The following is a 19,691-nucleotide window of genomic DNA, read 5'->3' as shown; positions in this document are numbered from 1 at the left end:
TATAGTAATTTTATATGTCAGACTGTGCAAAATTGTTTAACATTTATGTAAGGATCAGCGAGTCAAGATGTAACATGATACTTAATTATTGTAAAGTGTCTTCATGGAACATTTAAACACATAATTAGAATTGTAATTATGATTTTCTCTATGCTGAAATAATTATGCCTGTATGTAATTATACACGAAACAATGCGCGAGTGACATATTTATAAACTCAACGTTCGTTTCAGTCAGTATGACTGCGGTCTGGACCACCGTTGGAACGTCCATGGTAGCAGCGCCCCCTGGAGGAAGTTATTCAAAGTGCAGGGACTCCTCCCTCTGCAGAGTTGAGAGCTTTGCCTTTCTGCAGCCAGCTCGCCCTGACAGCCAGCACTGGCGCAGAGTCTCACCGCCAACCGTTACCATATTTTTCTGCTTCTTTCCCCCATCTTTCCCACCCATACTTCACACATCATTCTGCGGGGACAAGCGTCGGAGTGGCCTCGTCTAGAATGGGCAACCGAGACGATGAATACGATTTCTTGTTCAAAGGTAAATGGGGAGGGGGGGGGGGGGGGGGTGATGACCGCATTTCTTCCTTCACACCGGCTCACACTGTCATCGCATTGTAAAATGCATATTATAGTTATCTGTGGTGCCTTTATGCCAGGTGATGATTGTCCAAACATTTGTTGATGTACAAGCGGCAAGATGGTGATCTTTAATAACGCAGTCACTGCAACGTTTCAAAGCCTGCAGCTATGCTTCTAGGTAGGATGCTACACCCTATATCTGTGCGTAGGCCTGTGGAACTTTGGTGCTATACCCATAAAAGAGCAATCATTGTGAATCTAGTCAAGGTCTGACCAAAGTGCCTCTTGATCAGGTGAGGATGTTCCTCAGCCAGATGTTAAAAGGAGCCTCATGATTTAATGCATGATATGTGCTGATGGATCTGCTGTTTATCTTCTGGACTCAGCTGGATCCAGAATGCCTCTTTGATGGTGATATCAGCTCCCGTGGCACATTAACATCCTGGGGGGTGCAGGAGCCAAAAGGCCATTTAGATATAACAAAGTATCCTCTGTGGGATGAATAGTGCATCTGCCGGAGGCGAGGACTCCCTCTCTCCTGCTCTCCCCGAGCAGTTGTCCCGAGCCCCGCAGAAACAGGAAGGGCAAGGCGGCCTGAAACTGTCGATTCAGGTTTGGATGGAGCATGTTATCAGCTTCCTGCAGCCCAGACCAGAATGGTGTCAAAGTTTTCCTCTGTTTCCTTTGTGGAAGGAGCAACAAAAACAATAAGGCTCCACCTCTGCTGCTGCTGTACAGAGGAGCCCCCCCAACTCACACCCCCGCACCCTCCAGGCCTGTACTGACTCAGCTCTCTGACTCTTTCAAGACAACAACAGACCTTTGGACGCTACAGTGTAGCAGCCATCAGAACAAACACTAATTGTTCGCTTACTGCAATCATGGAATATTAATATGAACCCATGCCCAAGGCCATGTGCTTACATTTTAAATTAACTGCTTATTATTAACAGTTAACAGTATTATTGCACTCCTCATTGTCATTGTCTTTATGGGAGGTCCTGAAAAGATAGTTGAAGGGAGACTTTTTTGATAGAAATGAATAGAAATTCATGCATGTAATAAAGAATTTGAGTGAGGAGGAAGTGTTGGTCATCATGTTATTGACAGCAGTGTGAGTCCTTCAAGAAAACGGCAGTTTTTACACAAGTAAAAATAATATTTAGCAATTACTTGTCCAATAGCTTTACTGCCGAAAACCGACACACCGATATTGTCCAACTCTCTATTTCCGATAATGATGTTGTTTGGTCTAGAGCAGGGGTCTCAAACACACGGCCCGCGGGCCAAATGTGGCCCGCAGGACCCTAGTTTGAGGCCCCCGCCTTGATATGAAAGTTTAATGTTAGTGCGGCCCGCGCAAGTTTGATATGGATGCTGTATGGTATCACGTACTTAGAAAAAATGATTACGTTCGATTAATGTTCATGTTCAACTGTTAATGGTTATCCTCCCTATCCGTGTGGAAGTGGTAAGTTTTTGGCTATTTAAGTTTAAAGGAAATAACTTGAAGGCTACCGTTTAGGTCGCTAGCTCTCTAGTTTGCGAGTTAGCATGTGTCTCAAGACCCTGCAGTTGCGCAATATGTTGTAAATAAAAAGAGTATAAATGTGACTATAGTCGTGTTTTGTCATGTCTACAGGGCTCTAATAATTCTTGGTTCATTGTAATCTGAAAAAATAATTTGTCTACCCACCAACTATATGTGGTTTCTTAAGTTTTTATTATTTGCCGTTTTATTATTATTATATTTACTTATTACTGATTGATTGATTTTCTTTATTCTTGATTTGTTTATTTATTTTTCATCTTATTTTGTGTAGAAAAATAAGATATTTGAGAACAGTGGAATGTTTTATCAGAGCTTTTCTTGTAGAAAATCGGAACCAAAGCAAAGTTGATTCATTTTTCCGTTTTTTGTTGTTTTTTTCTGGAAAACCTGATGCGGCCCAGTCTCACCCAGACCCTAGCTCCAGTGGCCCCCAGGTAAATTGAGTTTGAGACCCCTGGTCTAGAGACAGTGCCACTGAGAAAAAGACAGGAAGCACAACTGGAGGTAGCAGAGATAAGGATGCTGAGGTTCTCATTGGGAATGACCAGGATGGATAGGATCAGGAACGATTACATCAGAGGGACATTACATGTTAGAGGCCTTGGAGATAAAGTCAGAGAGGCCAGACTGAGATGGTTGGGACGTGTCCAGAGGAGATATAATGAATATATTGGTAGAGGGAAGACCAAAGAGGAGGTTTATGGATGTAGTGTAGGTAGTTGAAGGTAGTTGGTGATGCAGAGAGACAGATGCAGAAGACAGGGTTGGATGGATGAGATTGATTTGCTGTGGTGACCCCTGAAGGGAAAAGCCAAAAGAGAAAGAAGAAGATATCAGCCGATACCAATATGTGTAACATGACATTATCTCCTGTGGTGGAATGAAAACATAGGTGTTGTATACAGCATTTTTTTAAAATCGGTTTTCATGATCCGGTCCGATACCGATATCAACTGATATTGCATTTTTATGCTGATATCAGTCCGATAATTATCAGTACCAATAATTGAAGAGCTTGCAACCAAAAGGCGCTAAATCCATTTTGACTGATTTCGAGAAAATCAATGATTTTTAATTACGCACATATCAATCTATTTGGTCATCAAGTCTATATTGCAAATGAAAGAGCTATCAATATAGGTCATAAAAATGCATGCTATAAAAATCCTGCACACACCATGTATTTTATATATTTTTTTTAATTATTTTTTTTCGGATTTAGCGCCTTTTGGCTGAAATGATGGATTTAGCGCCTTTTGGCTGAAATAAACTTGAAGTCACCTTTAACTTTTTCAATGGCATTGTTGTAAAAGAATGTAAGGTGCTTTAATGTGCTATGCTAATTAAATAATTACAACACAGAAGCCATTCTCAACATACACACACACACACACTCGTTCACCTTCACACATTACAGAAACAAAATGTTACAACCTACCACTAGTACACTGTTACTGATAACATTTTGTTAAGATATTATAGCACACATTAACATCATCTACATTCCATGATGATCAGCTTTAACACAACTCAACATACCCAATTATACAAGACAATGGTACAAGACATGTCATACATTGCAGGTGCATTCAACCTGTAGGCTGCAGTAGAGCGACACACGAAAAATAACAATTTGCAGACAATATTAAAAATGTTATTAAAAGCAGTGCTCATATTTGACTGCACCATGAAGGTGACAGTGACAAAAATCATCTCATTACAAACTCTTTACATTGTATGTTTTTTAGTACAAGTAAAATAATGTTTCTCATGAAAGTTGGTGTCAAGGTAGAGACAGGCCTTTTATGGTGTAAAAAAAACTTCCATGTTACAGAATACTGTAAAAACACAATTTGTGTTCTCCTGAATTGCATAACATACTGTAACTATCATACATGTACTTAATGTACACAAACAAAACAGGATGCGCACTGATACTGGCTTTCTGTATGTGCAGTGTCAATTGTATTCTTCTCTCTGATTGGTCAGATTATCAATAGATGGGAAACTTGGGCCAATCAGAATAAAGAATAAAGAAAGGGATTTAACTCCTTTTGGTTGAAATCTGAAATGGAAATAGCGCCTTTTGGTTGAAAGCATACATTTCGTATCACTTTTTTTCATATTTTTTAAAATGATTTCAAGACCAAAATATGTGATTTGGATACACATGACAGAGGTCTATTAAACTCATGAAAAACATGCAACTTAGTGAAAATTGGATTTAGCGCCTTTTGGTTGCAAGCTCTTCAATTATTGGACATCCCTACTTATTAGCATGAATCAAGATTTTTTTGTGCAACGCTACTATCTATCCATTGATCACCTTTGTGTATAGTACATGTATTACCATTCTCCTTCTCTTTTCTACAGTTGTGTTGATTGGGGATTCGGGTGTCGGAAAGAGCAACCTGCTCTCTCGATTCACAAGGAATGAGTTCAACCTGGAGAGCAAAAGCACCATTGGCGTGGAGTTTGCAACACGCAGCATTCAGGTGGATGGCAAGACGATAAAGGCACAGATCTGGGACACAGCGGGACAGGAACGCTACAGAGCCATCACGTCGGCGTGAGTCCATTTCTTCGCAGAGGAGATAGCCGGATTGACAAAAACAACTCGGGGGGGATGGGTGACAATACAGTAAAAGTAATGATTACACATATGGACAAATGTCAGAAGAGCAAAACATTCTTGTAATGTACTGATTGTCTAGTATTTTAATAAGGGAAGTGTATATTTGTAATATGACAGAATGCCAATTCCACTGCAAGAACATGTAAAATCAGTCCATCAGAAACTTCAATGTAGACTCTCATACTGCCGTACGACCACCACTTAAGCATTTTCAAACATAAAAATGACTAAATGAACTAAAATAAAAATACAGTATAGTACAGGTACAGGTACTTTACAATGATGTGGCGGGCCACATCTGGCCCACGGGCCTTGAGTTTGACACAGTTTAGTTTGACATGTAGGGCATTCAAAAGATGCATTCAAAGACATTGACATAGTATTGTACACGAGTCAGTAGGTGTCAGTAATGTTGCTGTAATGTTCGGTAAGACACACAATCACCAGACTTGTTTGCCGGGACTATAGGCTTTTATTGCAGTTTTGAATTATTATTAATATTATTATTATATGATATAATATATTATTATATTATTATTAAAAACACACGCAGCAAGCTGAAACCCAACTCCGAACCCCTGACGCCACTCAGAGTGCTCCCCGGGGGAACACATTTATATCAACACACATGAACATGTCTTAAATTGCTTATTTACGTGATAGATAGATGCGTAACACGAGTGTAGGTGTGTTAGTTCACGTCTAAAGGGCTCTAATAATATTCAACTTTGCGTAAATTCACACATCACGGTCGCATTTGGAACCGATTAACTGTGATAGAAGAGTGGTTACTCTATATAGGAAATAATTGTACAAATACAAATAAATTGAACTAAATGTTTGCTAAATTTTTTGTGAAATTTTCCATTGCTGAAATATGAATATTTAACTCGCCTCAATGACCTGCAAGTAGCAGCCATATATTTGAAGCTAATAGAGTGATGGTAAGCGGATGTAGCAACAATAACAAAATATTTTTGTGGTACAAAGAAGTACTTGACACTGGAGTCTATTCCAGCAGAATTTGGCCGAGAGGCAGGGTACGCCCTGGACTGGTCACCAGCCAATCGCAGCACACACTGAAATTCACAGAGCCTGGAGCGGCTTGTTTTAGTTATCTGAGAAAATGCGCACAAGCAACAGGTGGACATGCAAACACCACACGAAGATTGCAATCTGTATCTCTGGACTGTGAGGCAGATATATGCATATGCTTTCAATTCATTTATACAAAGTATAAGTATATGTTGTTATCAGCTGTGATACCTAATGTGACTTGTTTATTTCAGTTACTACAGAGGAGCAGTGGGGGCGCTCCTAGTGTACGACATAGCCAAGCACCTGACCTATGAGAATGTGGAGCGCTGGCTGAAGGAGCTCAGGGACCACGCCGACAACAACATTGTCATCATGCTGGTCGGGAACAAAAGCGACTTGCGCCACCTCAGGGCCGTGCCTACAGACGAGGCCCGAGCCTTCGCAGGTAAAGCTTTTCCTTCTTTGAGGAAAAGAACTCAGGAAGCGCACATCTCGAGTGAACGTGATCAGCACGTTCAAAGCTGCAGGGTCAGCAAGTATCAGTTTTAGCTGTGCAGACAAGAAATGGAGCCGCAGGTTTGGCAGCTACACAAGGAATAGACATCTCTTTGTACAACAAAGGTCATTGTATCAATATTTTAAGGTATCTACGCTTACAAGTACAACGATATACGTTATTATACTGTTTACTTTTTACATTCCAGACTGCCGCAAAGTAATGCAGTACAGTAAACCTCGGAACGAAAGCCATCAGACCAGAGAATTTTGTTTCTCATGGTCTGAGAGTCATTCAGGTGCTTTTTGGCAAATTCCAGACGGGCTGCCATGTTCCTTTTACTAAGGAGTGGCTTTCGTCTGGCCACTCTACCATACAGGCCTGATTGGTGGATTGCTGCAGAGATGGCTGTCCTTCTGGAAGGCTCTCCTCTCTCCACAGAGGAACGCTGGAGCTCTGACAGAGTGACCATCGGGGCCTTGGTCACCTCCCTGACTAAGGCCCTTCTTCCCCGATCGCTCAGTTTAGAAGGCCGGCCAGCTCTAGGAAGAGTCCTGGTGGTTCCAAACGTCTTCCATTTACGAATAATGGAGGCCACTGTGCTCATTGAGACCTTCAAAGCAGCAGAAATTTTTCTGTATCCTTCCCCAGATTTGTGCCTCAAGACAATCCTGTCTCGCAGGTCTACAGACAGTTCTTTTGACTTCATGCTTGGTGTTTGTGCTCTGACATGCACAGTCAACTGTGGGACCTTATATAGACAGTTATTATATTTCCAAATCATGTCCAATCAACTGAATTTACTGCAGGTGGACTCCAATTAAGCTGTAGAAAGATCTCAAGGATGATCAGTGGAAAAAAGATGCACCTGAGCTCAATTTTGAGCTTCATGGCAAAGGCTGTGAATACTTGTGTAAATGTGATTTTTTTGTTTTCTATTTTTAATAAATTCAAAAAAAAAATTTTTCACATTGTCATAATGGAGTATTTTGTGTAGAATTTTGAGGTAAGAGATTAATTTAATACAATTTGGAATGAGGCTGTAACATGACAAAATGTAGAAAAAGTGAAGCGCTGTGAATACTTTCCGGATGCACTGTATATCGGACTCGGATATATCAGAAATTCGCTCACAACGGACAGATAAAGAACCAATGCATTTCCAATAAAAATTCATTGCATATATCTGATTTTTTATAACAGACTTCGCCTATTTCGGACAAAATCTCCAGGCATTGGAAATGCATAAATTTCCCTCGCATATATCGGATGGCCGCATCGTGGTGCTCCGATTCGCCAAATCGTGACAGGCCGCTATACGACGTCATTTGCAGCGTTGCCTGCGCGATTTATATTCACGTTTATTATTCAGATTTAGGACAAATATAAAAGTGAGTGACGTCAATAATACTAGCACAGCAGTGAATGAGATCTTAACCTCACTATTGGAAATAACGTAGGCCTGACGGGCCTATTTATAACGGATAAAATCCGATTTACGCATATACCGGATATAAATCCGATATATGCGTAAAACGGACATTTTCCGGTATATGCATATAACGGATTTCGCTTATATTGGACAAAACCAGTGGGAACAATTGAATCCAATATATCCTAGGTTTACTGTATAACAGTATAATTGATCATTACTAATGATGTATTTTCTCTTTATACCCCAGAAAAAAACAACTTGTCGTTCATTGAAACGTCAGCCTTGGACTCAACAAATGTTGAAGAAGCCTTTAAGAATATCCTTACAGGTGAGCTTGTTCGTTTTTCTACCTATAATGCTAATTTTTCAGCCCTTTGCATTGATTTGTGGACTTCTATAGAGCAGCTACACACGATAACCGGCACAGAAAGCTTTCTAGATCTTCCAGAATCTGCACCTATTCGGTTGTATTTTGGGGGATTTCGCGAAAACGGTTCGTTTTCATGTATTTGAGGCTCACAAACCTCAATATCTGAAACTTTGACATGAGACTACAATATGCAAACTACGTTTATAAAAGTATGTCCACTTTAAATACCAATGAAAACGAATGCTGAGCATCATAAAGAAACCAACATTGTTTTTATCTCCTTTTGTGTGTTTAAAAACAGAAATCTACCGTATCGTATCGCAGAAACAGATTGCAGAGCGATCTGCCCACGACGAGTCCCCAGGAAACAATGTGGTTGACATCAGTGTGCCCCCAACCACGGACGGCCAGAGGGGGAGCAAGCTGCAGTGCTGTCAGAACCTGTAACATATGGCAACTGTGCATCACACCTTTAAAGTGGATTATGAATTGGAATCCAGTGCTGATATGCTCGTGTCTGCCTGGGAGGTGCACCATAGTCTGAATCGGCGCTTTGTAGATCCGGGAAACCGGTTCATGATGCCACAGAAGGAATTGATTTCAAGTAGTAATCTGACCCAGTTTCAGCCTGCTACAATCTAGTGCAAAAACTGGACTGCTGCTACAACACAAGTAACTGTGACTTAGCAATGATTGCTTGATAAGTTTGAGTAGTACCAGCAATCCTGTTTTTGGACTCCACTCCTTGTTCAGTCATCATCTCAAAAAGTGGTAGTAATGCTGCTGATGCTTATTTCCTGTAAAATATATTGGGGTTTTTTTGTTTATTTTGATAGCGTGTCTGCTCACATACATTATATTAATGCCATGAAAATAAATTTTACAGTATTATGAGGCTGTGTATGTTGTTGTATGGGTAAACATTCAAATCAATAGTGGACATGTACATTTTGTTTGTACACTGCAATTACAAACGCGAGGTTGATAAGTTAAACATGTAAAACCAACAAGCTGGAAACAGTTTTCACATGGACAAGTCTGGGAGTCCCTCCAAATTTATTGCACAATAAACCAACTTTCCACGCAGCAGGAAGACTACGGTGACAAGAAATACTGGCTGCTGCTTACACTGATTGACAAATTACTTTGTTGCACCCTTACCGGGTATCTGTAAGCACTGGTAGTTTTTTGAAATCTGACATTTTTTACCAGTATTTGCAATGTAGCTCATTTTAATGAATGGCGCTTTCACAAGTAAAACCACAGCTAATTCTCTTAAGACAATAGCTCAAAGTGCACCCGAGTGTTAAAAGTACTCTTTACGTACATGGATGCAGTATTACTGCGGTGCTGTTGGAATGGGTGGAGTTGGTGTTATCTACATGAGACAATTGCAGTCCAGATGTTAAGTCTCACTTGGAAAATGTTAAATAGTTGTAGGTGTCAATAAGACTTGCATTAACATGACATTTATGAATATACATCCATTCAACATGTGGACCTGTAAGGTGAGCAAAATGTTGTAATGTGGGCAATTAATGGCAAGAAACAGTCCTTAGTATGTTAAATAAAATATGGTGAACGGGTGGTTGGGAAGTTTGGTACAAAACATCCAGGGTGGAGGAGTAACAGTTTACCAACCAATGCATTGGAAAACTACTTATTGACGGTCATATATACAGTACGTTTGGGGTTTGGGACAGGTTTACAAAATCTGTAGGAAAAAAACACAAGAGGGTGTCTGCCTGCAGTCCAGACCTCGTCCCCTAAGCAACAACTGACGCTATTCACGTCTCAAAATCGCATCTACGGAGATGACATACTGTTTCACACCATAAAACTGAATGGGACATAATGATCTCTCATTTGGTTTCTTCCATCCTAAAACCTCTTAAGAAATGGAAACATTCAAGTGGTAAAGGCCTTGCTGTCCCAACATTTTCCTTTTTTTTTTTTTTTTAAATACATAGCAAGAAAGAATCAACACATACTGGAACACAGAGGTTCAACTGGAGAGTAAAAATACAACTTGCGAGGTGAAACCTCAACTGTGTGTTTAGGCGATACAGGGCATAGATTATCTACTAATAGATTAAATTTAGCATACTGAAAGTTAGTAGTATACTCTTCCAAGCTTAAGTTTAAGTTTGCCCCTTGTTTCAAAACAGCTAAATACATAGTGAAGGTGCATGTGGGGAATTCTAGGTAGTGAATATGATATTATACTGCTGTAGCATGCTTGTCAGTTATATCCTGCTACAATAGCTTGTGTCTTAGTATTTCATACCTTAAGTCCTAAGTCCATCTTCACGTTCAGCTGTTCATTTCTCAGCACCAGCTGTCCACAGACGAGACTTTATCAAAATCAATTGTGACTCTGGCACGAGTTCATCTGAAAACCACATTTGTGGCCAGCCAATACTGTTGAAGTTTACATCAAGTGCTTCAATACAAGAAAACAAGAGGGAGAAAGCAGTCCTCGCCCTTTCTCAGAATGGTCCATCTGAAGTGCAAAGGTTCATTAATATGATTTTTTTTTTTGTTTAGTGAGTGCTTCGGCTGGCTTTATTTTAAATATTTCCCTCGCCGCTGCTCTGCACTCATACGATGGTCTCGTCAGTCACTTTCTTTGTCGACTTGGTCGGTACAGAACTTTGGGTGGTGTGTGCGCCTTTCATGTCAGGCATGAGCAGGCGCACTTTCTGATTGGTTCTCCTCCACTCTGAGTATAGCTGGCAATGATATCGAAAGGACACCTGGCAGAGGTGAAAGACGGCAGTTAAAAAAAAGGGGTAATAACATACTTGCAAAAATGTTTTTGGAATTGTGGTCAGATGCTAATTTTTCACTAGGCCTTGTGAAAAAATTTAAATTGAAAAATATTGAAAAATATTTAAGAATCTGAATCCTTTTGAAGGCATTTTCCACACCTTTACATAAAAAAAGACTAAATGTTAAGTTTAAGCATATTACTGTTTATATTTGAAAATATTCATTTATTTCAATAGTTCTATTAAAAAAGTGAAACTGTGAATGATCTCATATATTACCAGCGTCCAGAGGATGTAGATAGTGAAGAGGGCGATGGTAAGTGCAATGAGGCCGACGGCCTCCAGTCTGCTCTTGAGCTGCAAGTGGTCCTGGGCACCCCTCAGACACAGCCAGCCAGAGATGGCTGCCAGGGGCGTGATGAGAAGAAAACAGGCCATGTCGCACAGCAGCGTTCTCTTCTCGCTGCGGGGGCCCGGGTCCTTCAGCCACTGAGTAAAAGTAAAATCAGGAGGCCATTGGTTAACGAGGTTGAGCGTGATCCATAACACTGACTTTTATTGGTAATTGAGAGCTGATTTTTCATCACACGTCAACATCTCTGTCAATGTAAACAAGCACATGAGGACGTGGGTGGGCGATGCAGGGACATATTGGGACGATGACGACATCATGGGGGATATTTTCAGCCAAAATTGCAAGAGATTGCAGAGATTGGTCGAAGCTGCATGAACTGCTGAGATTGCAACATCATGAAATGCTGGAGGGACTGATTAACGCCTCGCTGATAGAGTATTTTTTTTCAATATATTTTTTTCAGATATATTTCACAATATTATATTTTGCAGAAACACCTAATGTTGTGGACTATCAGTGTTATCATTTTGCAATGGAACCTTAGTGTCATTAATTCATTTCAGATGGTCGTACCCCAACCCAAACAACGCTAACCAAATGACTTTCTCCCATAAGGAATAATGCAAACCCAATTAATTTGTTCCAGAAAGCCCAAAATGTTAACACAAAAGACATTTTAATAATTCTACATTTATATTTTAACATGGAATACATATAAATGATGAATGAACAGGATTAACAAACATTTACGGTTACTTTTACCTTCACTGGCGACCGATTCTTGATGTGACTGTACCCTACAACACCATGTGGCAGCACCTTCCTCTTCAACACCACCTTCCTGTTTTGCCATGAGTTATTTCTTGAAATCAATAGTCTTTCTCACTTCAATAACTCAAAATAGACCCAAAGAAAGTGAAATAAATTAAAGAAATGACTTGATGACAAAACAGGAAGATGGTGTCCCACTGCTGTATTGTGTCTTTGGGAACAGTCACATCTTCAATGAAAATAAAAGTAACTTTAAATGTTCATTTATACCTTTCATTTATATGTATTTAGAATTGTTTTATGCATGTACTGTATCACGCAGCTGACTTCCAGTTCCTGTTCCATTTAGTTTTTGGATGCTAACAAGAATGTTTAGTGATAAAAAAAACACATTAAAAACACAGTTGGCCTGAGTGAATTAAGAACACGACAAGACATCTGCCATATTGTACCCCAACCAGAGAATGCATGCAAATCAGGGCAAAATTGTGCGTACATTTTCGACCGTAATAGAAAAACACGCTAACCGGGGGAGGTGCAAACCACAGTTAACACAGTAGTTTTATCATTTTAAAAACATCAATTAAATTGTACCCTTCTGACCTGCGTGAGGGGTTGTGGCCTCCGCTCAATGGTGAACTCGGTGTGACAGAGTTCACAGTAGCTGGTGTTGGAAGATGACAGCCACTTCTCCAAGCAGCTCTTGTGCACTTTGCCCAGCGTTCCAGTACATTCGCATGGAGAGAGCAGCGTCTCCCCTCCACCTCCCTCATGGCAAATCCGGCACATGCCTACATCACTGAGGACATAATGAACAATGATTACCATAACCAAAAATATGTTCATTAGGTCACAATTTTCCTCCTCTTACCTTTGCAGGCTCACAGCTTTAACAATGGTTGAGAGCGGGCGGCCATCTTTAGCCGTAACCTTGGCGATAAACTGGGCCTGTGCAGTGGAATCAGATTCCTCTGAATCTTTAGATGAGTTGGATTCAGTGTTCCCTGAGTAATCACAGAGGGAGCCGGGTAGGTGGCAGCACCCCGATGAAGACATGGCTCTGCAAGTGAAGACAATAGAGAAGACAACTTCTCAAGAAGGTCTGAGAAGGTCGAAAGCCTGATTTGCTTCTCTTCTCTGTCCACCTGCAGAGATAAGACACAAATGGCAAGAGAATATGAAACAATTATTTAAAAAATTATGTTGAAAGCTCATCTCTGTGTGGAGTTTGCATGTTCTCCCCGTGCATGTGTGGGTTTTCTCCGGGTACTCCGGTTTCCTCCCACATCCCACATCCATTCCTCCAAAAATATGCTAGGTTAATTGGCCACTCCAAATAGTCCATAGGTATGAATGTGAGTGTGAATGGTTGTTTGTCTATATGTGCCCTGTGATTGGCTGGCTACCAGTCCAGGGTGCACCCCGCCTCTCGCCCAAAGACAGCTGGGATAGGCTCCAGCACCCCCCGCGACCCCCGTGAGGAAAAAGCTGTACAAAATGAATGAATGAATGTTGAAAGCTTGAACCTAACACCATTACTTTAAATTAAACTACCGTAAATTCGCACTCAGCAAATTCAGCGGAAAAAACTCTATTATAAACCACATTGGTGCAAAAGCCATATGTGTCCACATCCACAGTGGTGTGCACGAGTCTGTGAGGACCAGTCAGCTTTTCATTTGTCGGGAGCCAGTCATGGGCTATGAAAAAAATTCACAAAGAGCTTGTGGAACCTCTTGGAAAATGTTGCAGGTCATTACTCATTATTAACAGTCTGACTCTCGGTCTCATCATTAAACTTATAAAGCAACGTAACACCCATATGTTGTATCACAGAATATAAACATTAATATAACATTAATAAATATTAATATGATAATAAAAAATGATTTTTCAAAGTTGTCTCTCAATGCATGTTGTATGAGACAACCGTTTCCTTGTGGGAAAAGCTGCAAAGCTGCTTCTGTCCACCAGAGAGACCCAGAGGACCCAGAGTCTAAAGCCCAAAGCCCAAAACTGACCTTACACCTTATGGAAAAACTTTAAAATATACTTTTTACTTTTTAAATAACATTGATACATGTGTGTATATTATCATGTACACATTTTGAGTGTTAAGCTGTTGTGTGATGAATTCAGTGTTAGAAAATGTTTGACATTTGGCATCGTGATTCAGACTTATGTTGTTATACTGGTATATGAAGAGCTTGCAACCAAAAGGCGCTAAATCCAATTTTCACTAAGTTGCATGTTTTTCATGAGTTTAATAGACTTCTGTCATGTGTATCCAAATCACATATTTTGGTCTTGAAATCATTTTTAAAAATATGAAAAAAAGTGATATGAAATTTATGCTTTCAACGAAAAGGCGCTATTTCCATTTCAGATTTCAACCAAAAGGAGCTAAATCCCTTTCTTTATTCTTTATTCTGATTGGCCCAAGTTTCCCATCTATTGATAATCTGACCAATCAGAGAGAAGAATACAATTGGCACTGCACATACAGAAAGCCAGTATCAGTGCGCATCCTGTTTTGTTTGTGTACATTTTGATCGAATACAAAGTTGCAAAAATACTGCAATTTATACAATCCTAGTGCAGTTTTACCAAGAATGAGCTAGCTGATATAACAAATAACCCAAGGAAAAGACAGAAGAATGAAGGAGAATGGAAGAAAACAAGGCTAAAAGGAGATCAAATAGCGGTGAAGGGGAGTTGAAATTTTGTGTTTGATTCAGTCCCATATGTGCCATTTGGTGTTAGGGAATTGATGTGCGTGTGGCTCTTTACAATGTAAAGAGTTTGTAATGAGATGATTTTTGTCACTGTCACCTTCATGGAGCAGTCAAATATGAGCACTGCTTTTAATAACATTTTTATTATTGTCTGCACATTGTTATTTTTCATGTGTCGCTCTACTTCAGCCTACAGGTTGAATGCACCTGCAATGTATGACATGTCGTGTACCATTGTCTTGTATAATTGGGTATGTTGAGTTGTGTTAAAGCTGATCATCATGGAATGTGGATGATGTTAATGTGTGCTATAATATCTTAACAAAATTTTATCAGTAACAGTGTACTAGTGGTAGGTTGTAACATTTTGTTTCTGTAATGTGTGAAGGTGAACGAGCGCATGTGTGTGTGTGTGTGTGTGTGTGTGGGTGGGGGGGATGTATTGTATGTTGAGAATGGCTTCTGTGTTGTAATTATTTTATTAGCATAGCACATTAAAGCACCTTACATTCTTTTACAACAATGCCATTGAACAAGTTAAAGGTGACTTCAAATTTATTTCAGCCAAAAGGCGCTAAATCCATCATTTCAGCCAAAAGGCGCTAAATCCGAAAAAAAAATTAATTTAAAAAAATATATAAAATACATGGTGTGTGCAGGATTTTTATAGCATGCATTTTTATGACCTATATTGATAGCTCTTTCATTTGCAATATAGACTTGATGACCAAATAGATTGATATGTGCGTAATTAAAAATCATTGATTTTCTCGAAATCAGTCAAAATGGATTTAGCGCCTTTTGGTTGCAAGCTCTTCATATAGTGAACTGTGATTTTCAATGCGTTACAAGCTTGTTGACTCCTGCCAAACATAGAGCTAACATATCCTCACTTGTGAGCGGCACAGTAAACAATAAGCAGTTCTGAAGTAAAGGAAATGTCACAAGATTAGACTGCCAAACCGCACTTTCTAATTTTGTCGGTAAAGGAGTTGATAATAAATTAATGAAACCTTTCGAGGGCTACTTGAAAAGAGTGGTAACATAGGCACAGCTGGTGCGGTGGATCTCTGGAGAACCGGGGTGAGAGGATGCTACGTCCACCTTGCCTTCCCGAGGTGGCGTGCTTATTGTCAGAAGCATCACTGGAGCCTTGGAGCTCAGAAGCTGGACGTGAGGGCGCAATGTTTGCTACGTGCAGACAATCTTGGCACACATCGGTAGTGGAAATGTGTTTTTTTTTTGCATTTGTATGACTACCTGTTTTAACAACACACGGGTAAGACCCACCAATTGTGGGACGCTCCCTCTATGCACACTCTATAATGCTACACACACACAACCGTTTACTTACACAAATAATGACAGTGCTAACACGATGAAATGTTCACAAGAGTTCTGCACAGTGGGGCGGAGCGCAGGTGTACCCTGGTACCTATAAGGACGTCCGGTTCACTGTGACATCACATCTCAGTTAGCCAGTGTTAGAAAAAACTCTCTGAAACCGAGCATTCGGAGCCATCCCAAACTTCTTTCAGGGCTCACTTCCAAATGCGCAAAACTCATTATCTGAAACTTTGGCATCATTTGAAACAAGAATACAACATTATAACTACATTTATAGGTCAGAAAAGTGAGAAACGCATAAGTCTCCTTTCATGTCTTGACACCTCGTCACTTCACGCTTTTGACTTTCGCAGCTCTGCTCTTTCACTGTTTTTCTAAATGTATTAATTTAAAAAATGAATGAAAATGAAATCAACATTTCACGTTTGACTATGGACAATTATTAGTCAGAAAAATGACTACTTAGGCTAAGTTGACATGTTTTTGGACAAAACTACGGTTGTATGACTATGTATATGTACTATGTACTATTATATCTTGTTTTCTGTTGTTATGTCTGCTATATCAGTGTATTAGTTCATGTCTAGAGGGCTATAACAGTTCTAACAATAATAATAGAAGACCATCTATGTTCTTAACTATGAAATTATTACATTTATAAATAAGGAACCCTACTTTGTGGAATTTGCTTATGGCTGTCGGGTCTGGAACCAGTTAAATGAGGGACTGTATATAACATTAATAATAATCCTAATGTATGAATCAATCTTATTTTAACAACATATCTATTTTTCCTTTATCATTGCACCAAGATAATAATCCATATCCACCAGTTATTTGTTTATTGTGTTTTCATCTAATTGTTTCCTTCAGCTTCTAATCATTCAGTTATCCTTCATTATTTTTTTTAAGATAACCCAGCATGCACCAGCAACAAAAGACTCGAGCAATGCATGTTTACAGCAACATGCAGCATGTCGCTGAGGCTTTAAATGTGAATGTACAAATACCGCATACCATTGTTGGTATGACAAGTAAATGTCAGCAGGGCCAAAATGTTACTATAAATTACATTAACGTTGAAAAACTTCGCATTCAAATCCACTTAATAAATAGTAATTGCCGCTCACCTACAAGTATATTTCGTTGAAACGTTATTATAGTACATACACAACATATGTGTGTATGTGTGTTGAGCTGTCAAAATGTGTTTTTTTAAAAAGGGCCGCTGTTTGGGTGACAGCCAAAGATTGACAAAACATGAACGCCAGGGTAATCAACTAACGACAAAGGCTAACATCAAAACCACTTATCGCAGCAGAAGAGCAATCAGACGACAAGCTAATATTTAACGTTCACCAACAAACAATGAAACACAGACAGATAATCTAAAATCACTCACCCAAAAGCCTCTCTTTTGTCGCTCGGCCTTGGCTCTTGTGTTACAGCAGACTACAGGAGCTAACTGGTCAGCCCTAGCTGCAAACTATGACATTGACAGCGAACCAAACACCGTTACGACTAAGGAACATAAATGACATTCGCTGCGACTTCTCCATCGTTTGTGTCGCGGTTGGCCTGTGCGGGTGTATTTGGAAACGCCAAAAGAACCGTTTGTTTCTCACGGGATTAACAGACAAAGCTAGCGGAGCTAGCAAGCTAGCATCAGGCTAACATCGGGCAAGCCTCAGCATCCCTCAGCTGTGCTAACTGGTCACGTGACCAGTACGCTGCCTTCGATGTCACTCGTGAAGGTGGGACAATAAAAACGTCTTCGATTAGTTTTCTGTTTTTAATTAAAAGTGATATTCGTCGTCTCTGTGACAGTAGACGATCAAAGTCACTTGTCAGACTTAATGATATCATGTAGCTTTAGTCATCTCAAATCGCATCAGTACACAACTAGAAAACAATTGGAAGCGAATAACGTTTAAATTTTCCAACATGAAATATTACAAAATGCAGCATAGCGAAATTCACAAAATACATCTGACATCCTCCCTATTTAAATACTAATCGAATCAAATTCCCAAATTCATTCAGTCACATCTGCCACATTATCGCTGCATGCCCATACGTTTTTATTACGTTTATTTCCTTTTTAACCCAAACACCCTTAAAATTCCATTCCCGCTGATCCGCTCACAATAGAGCGAAAAACTGTGTTCAAGGACAAACCTGCGTGTGCATGCATGCATGTAAGCATGCGTCTGAACGTGCTTCCCATTAGTCATCCCAGTCTTCTGCTTGGTCAAAGTTCAACAGGAATCATGAGATAACCTTTCTGTGGAATATCATGAGACATCTGTTAGTGGTCTTCATGGAGTTAAACACAGCACAATTTACATGAAGTATTTATAAAATACACTACCATAAGTATAAATGTATGTACTTATTTCATAATACAGCTGTCATCTGCAATTGTATGACCTCAAACGTTTTGATTCACACAAAAGCAGCCATTTTAAGATATGCTCTTAATCATGATGCCATTCCAAGAATGACACAACATTCTTCCATTCTTGTGCAGCGATATGGTGCTGGCTGTGTCTTTATATTTACAAAAGGGGATTGTATATGGTTTGTGGCAATTTTTACAACACTAACTGTAGCAGAAATGCAGGCAGACATAACATACACTACATGTTGCTTGATGGAAATGGATTTAATTTATTCAAAATATAGCAGACAACGGGGGTCTGGAGATTTGGCCAAAGACAGACTGATTGCATAACTTGTTCACAAAGTTGACTTTTCAGTAATTGTTTAATTCCCTCGCCGCATCTTGTGGTCTTTGAAATAGAGTTCTCATGAGAAGCACAGGAAGGCAGTAAATCAATTTGGGGTGCCCTGACATGACTCCGCTTCCTACCTCACACTATAGCTGCTCTTCTTATTACTACTTTTGAATTAGATGACAATTTTAAGATAAAGGCATGTGTTTGTGATAAGACATTTCATGCCACACTTTCTTGGTGGATTGATGGATTACTTTCAACTTTTACTAACCATTTACTAACCAACAAATCTGACCATTTTGAGATTTTACAATTTATAATAAGATTTTGATATGTACCTAGTGGAAAATATAAACAAAGGTGGTAGTGTGCAATGACTTTTGCAAACATTTGCATACAGGGAATGTCACAAATAATCCGTTTCCCACTATACATCTGTCAGCATCCAATCAAGAACTTCCTATCATGAGACTAACATAACATTTGTAATTTAACATGACATGAAAGAATGTGAACACTGAAAACGTGCACATGACTCCAACTGGCGATATTCCGCTGTCAATTACCAAACTGTGGGTCCATTCAGTGGCGTTATTGAATCAACAGCTGGCAATTCTCAGCGCGAGTCTGTCAGCTGATGTGAAGCAGCTGTCTGAAAATGTTGAAATTGTTGATTGTTAAACATAACACAGAAATTCATCATGTCATGAAAAGTCAGATAGGGTAAAACCCAATAAAGCGCATGTGTGGCTGCAAGATTGAGGAGAAATTGTTGAGTTACTTTGCATGATGAATACTTTGCAGAATTAATATTTTTACCAGAAGATAGAAGAGGTAATCAAATTTAGTTTTAAGTTTATAAAATGTGTT

General features: G+C 39.6%; 2 protein-coding genes across 2 annotated transcripts; one reads left to right on the top strand and one right to left on the bottom strand.

Annotated features, from left to right (window-relative positions):
- The first annotated feature begins 335 nt into the window (after positions 1–335).
- Positions 336–8,998, top strand: LOC131125750 (ras-related protein Rab-11B). Its single transcript, XM_058067588.2, has 5 exons — positions 336–537; positions 4,504–4,699; positions 6,055–6,248; positions 7,982–8,062; positions 8,406–8,998. The coding sequence occupies exons 1-5, from the start codon at positions 498–500 to the stop codon at positions 8,549–8,551; spliced, it is 657 nt and encodes a 218-aa protein (XP_057923571.1). The 5' UTR covers positions 336–497; the 3' UTR covers positions 8,552–8,998.
- Positions 8,999–9,125: 127 nt separating this feature from the next.
- LOC131125749 (E3 ubiquitin-protein ligase MARCHF2-like) lies at positions 9,126–17,820 on the bottom strand. The gene is made up of 5 exons (XM_058067587.2): positions 17,486–17,820; positions 12,873–13,146; positions 12,605–12,800; positions 11,155–11,364; positions 9,126–10,860 (listed from the first exon to the last, which is right to left on the bottom strand). Exons 2-5 carry the CDS (start codon positions 13,055–13,057, stop codon positions 10,705–10,707), a joined length of 747 nt encoding a protein of 248 aa, XP_057923570.1. The 5' UTR covers positions 13,058–13,146; positions 17,486–17,820; the 3' UTR covers positions 9,126–10,704.
- Between the last annotated feature and the right edge of the window lie 1,871 nt (positions 17,821–19,691).

Source organism: Doryrhamphus excisus, linkage group LG6 (assembly GCF_037039965.1).
Source record: "Doryrhamphus excisus strain RoL-2023G ecotype Guam linkage group LG6, RoL_Dexc_Guam_v1.1, whole genome shotgun sequence".
NCBI classification, from domain to species: domain Eukaryota; kingdom Metazoa; phylum Chordata; class Actinopteri; order Syngnathiformes; family Syngnathidae; genus Doryrhamphus; species Doryrhamphus excisus.
Note: the sequence above shows the minus strand (reverse complement) of the source record. Positions and strands in the feature narration are given on the sequence as shown.

Excerpts from the sequence above, each read along its gene's own strand:
- LOC131125750 (XM_058067588.2), top strand. The coding sequence starts at position 498 with ATGGGCAACCGAGACGATGAATACGATTTCTTGTTCAAAG. Across the intron at positions 4,700-6,054 it reads TACAGAGCCATCACGTCGGC|TTACTACAGAGGAGCAGTGG; the intron begins GTGAGTCCATTT and ends TGTTTATTTCAG. Across the intron at positions 8,063-8,405 it reads CTTTAAGAATATCCTTACAG|AAATCTACCGTATCGTATCG; the intron begins GTGAGCTTGTTC and ends GTTTAAAAACAG.
- LOC131125749 (XM_058067587.2), bottom strand. The coding sequence starts at position 13,057 with ATGTCTTCATCGGGGTGCTGCCACCTACCCGGCTCCCTCTGTGATTAC. Across the intron at positions 12,801-12,872 it reads AAAGCTGTGAGCCTGCAAAG|TGATGTAGGCATGTGCCGGA; the intron begins GTAAGAGGAGGA and ends TTATGTCCTCAG. Across the intron at positions 11,365-12,604 it reads GGCCACAACCCCTCACGCAG|TGGCTGAAGGACCCGGGCCC; the intron begins GTCAGAAGGGTA and ends ACTTTTACTCAG.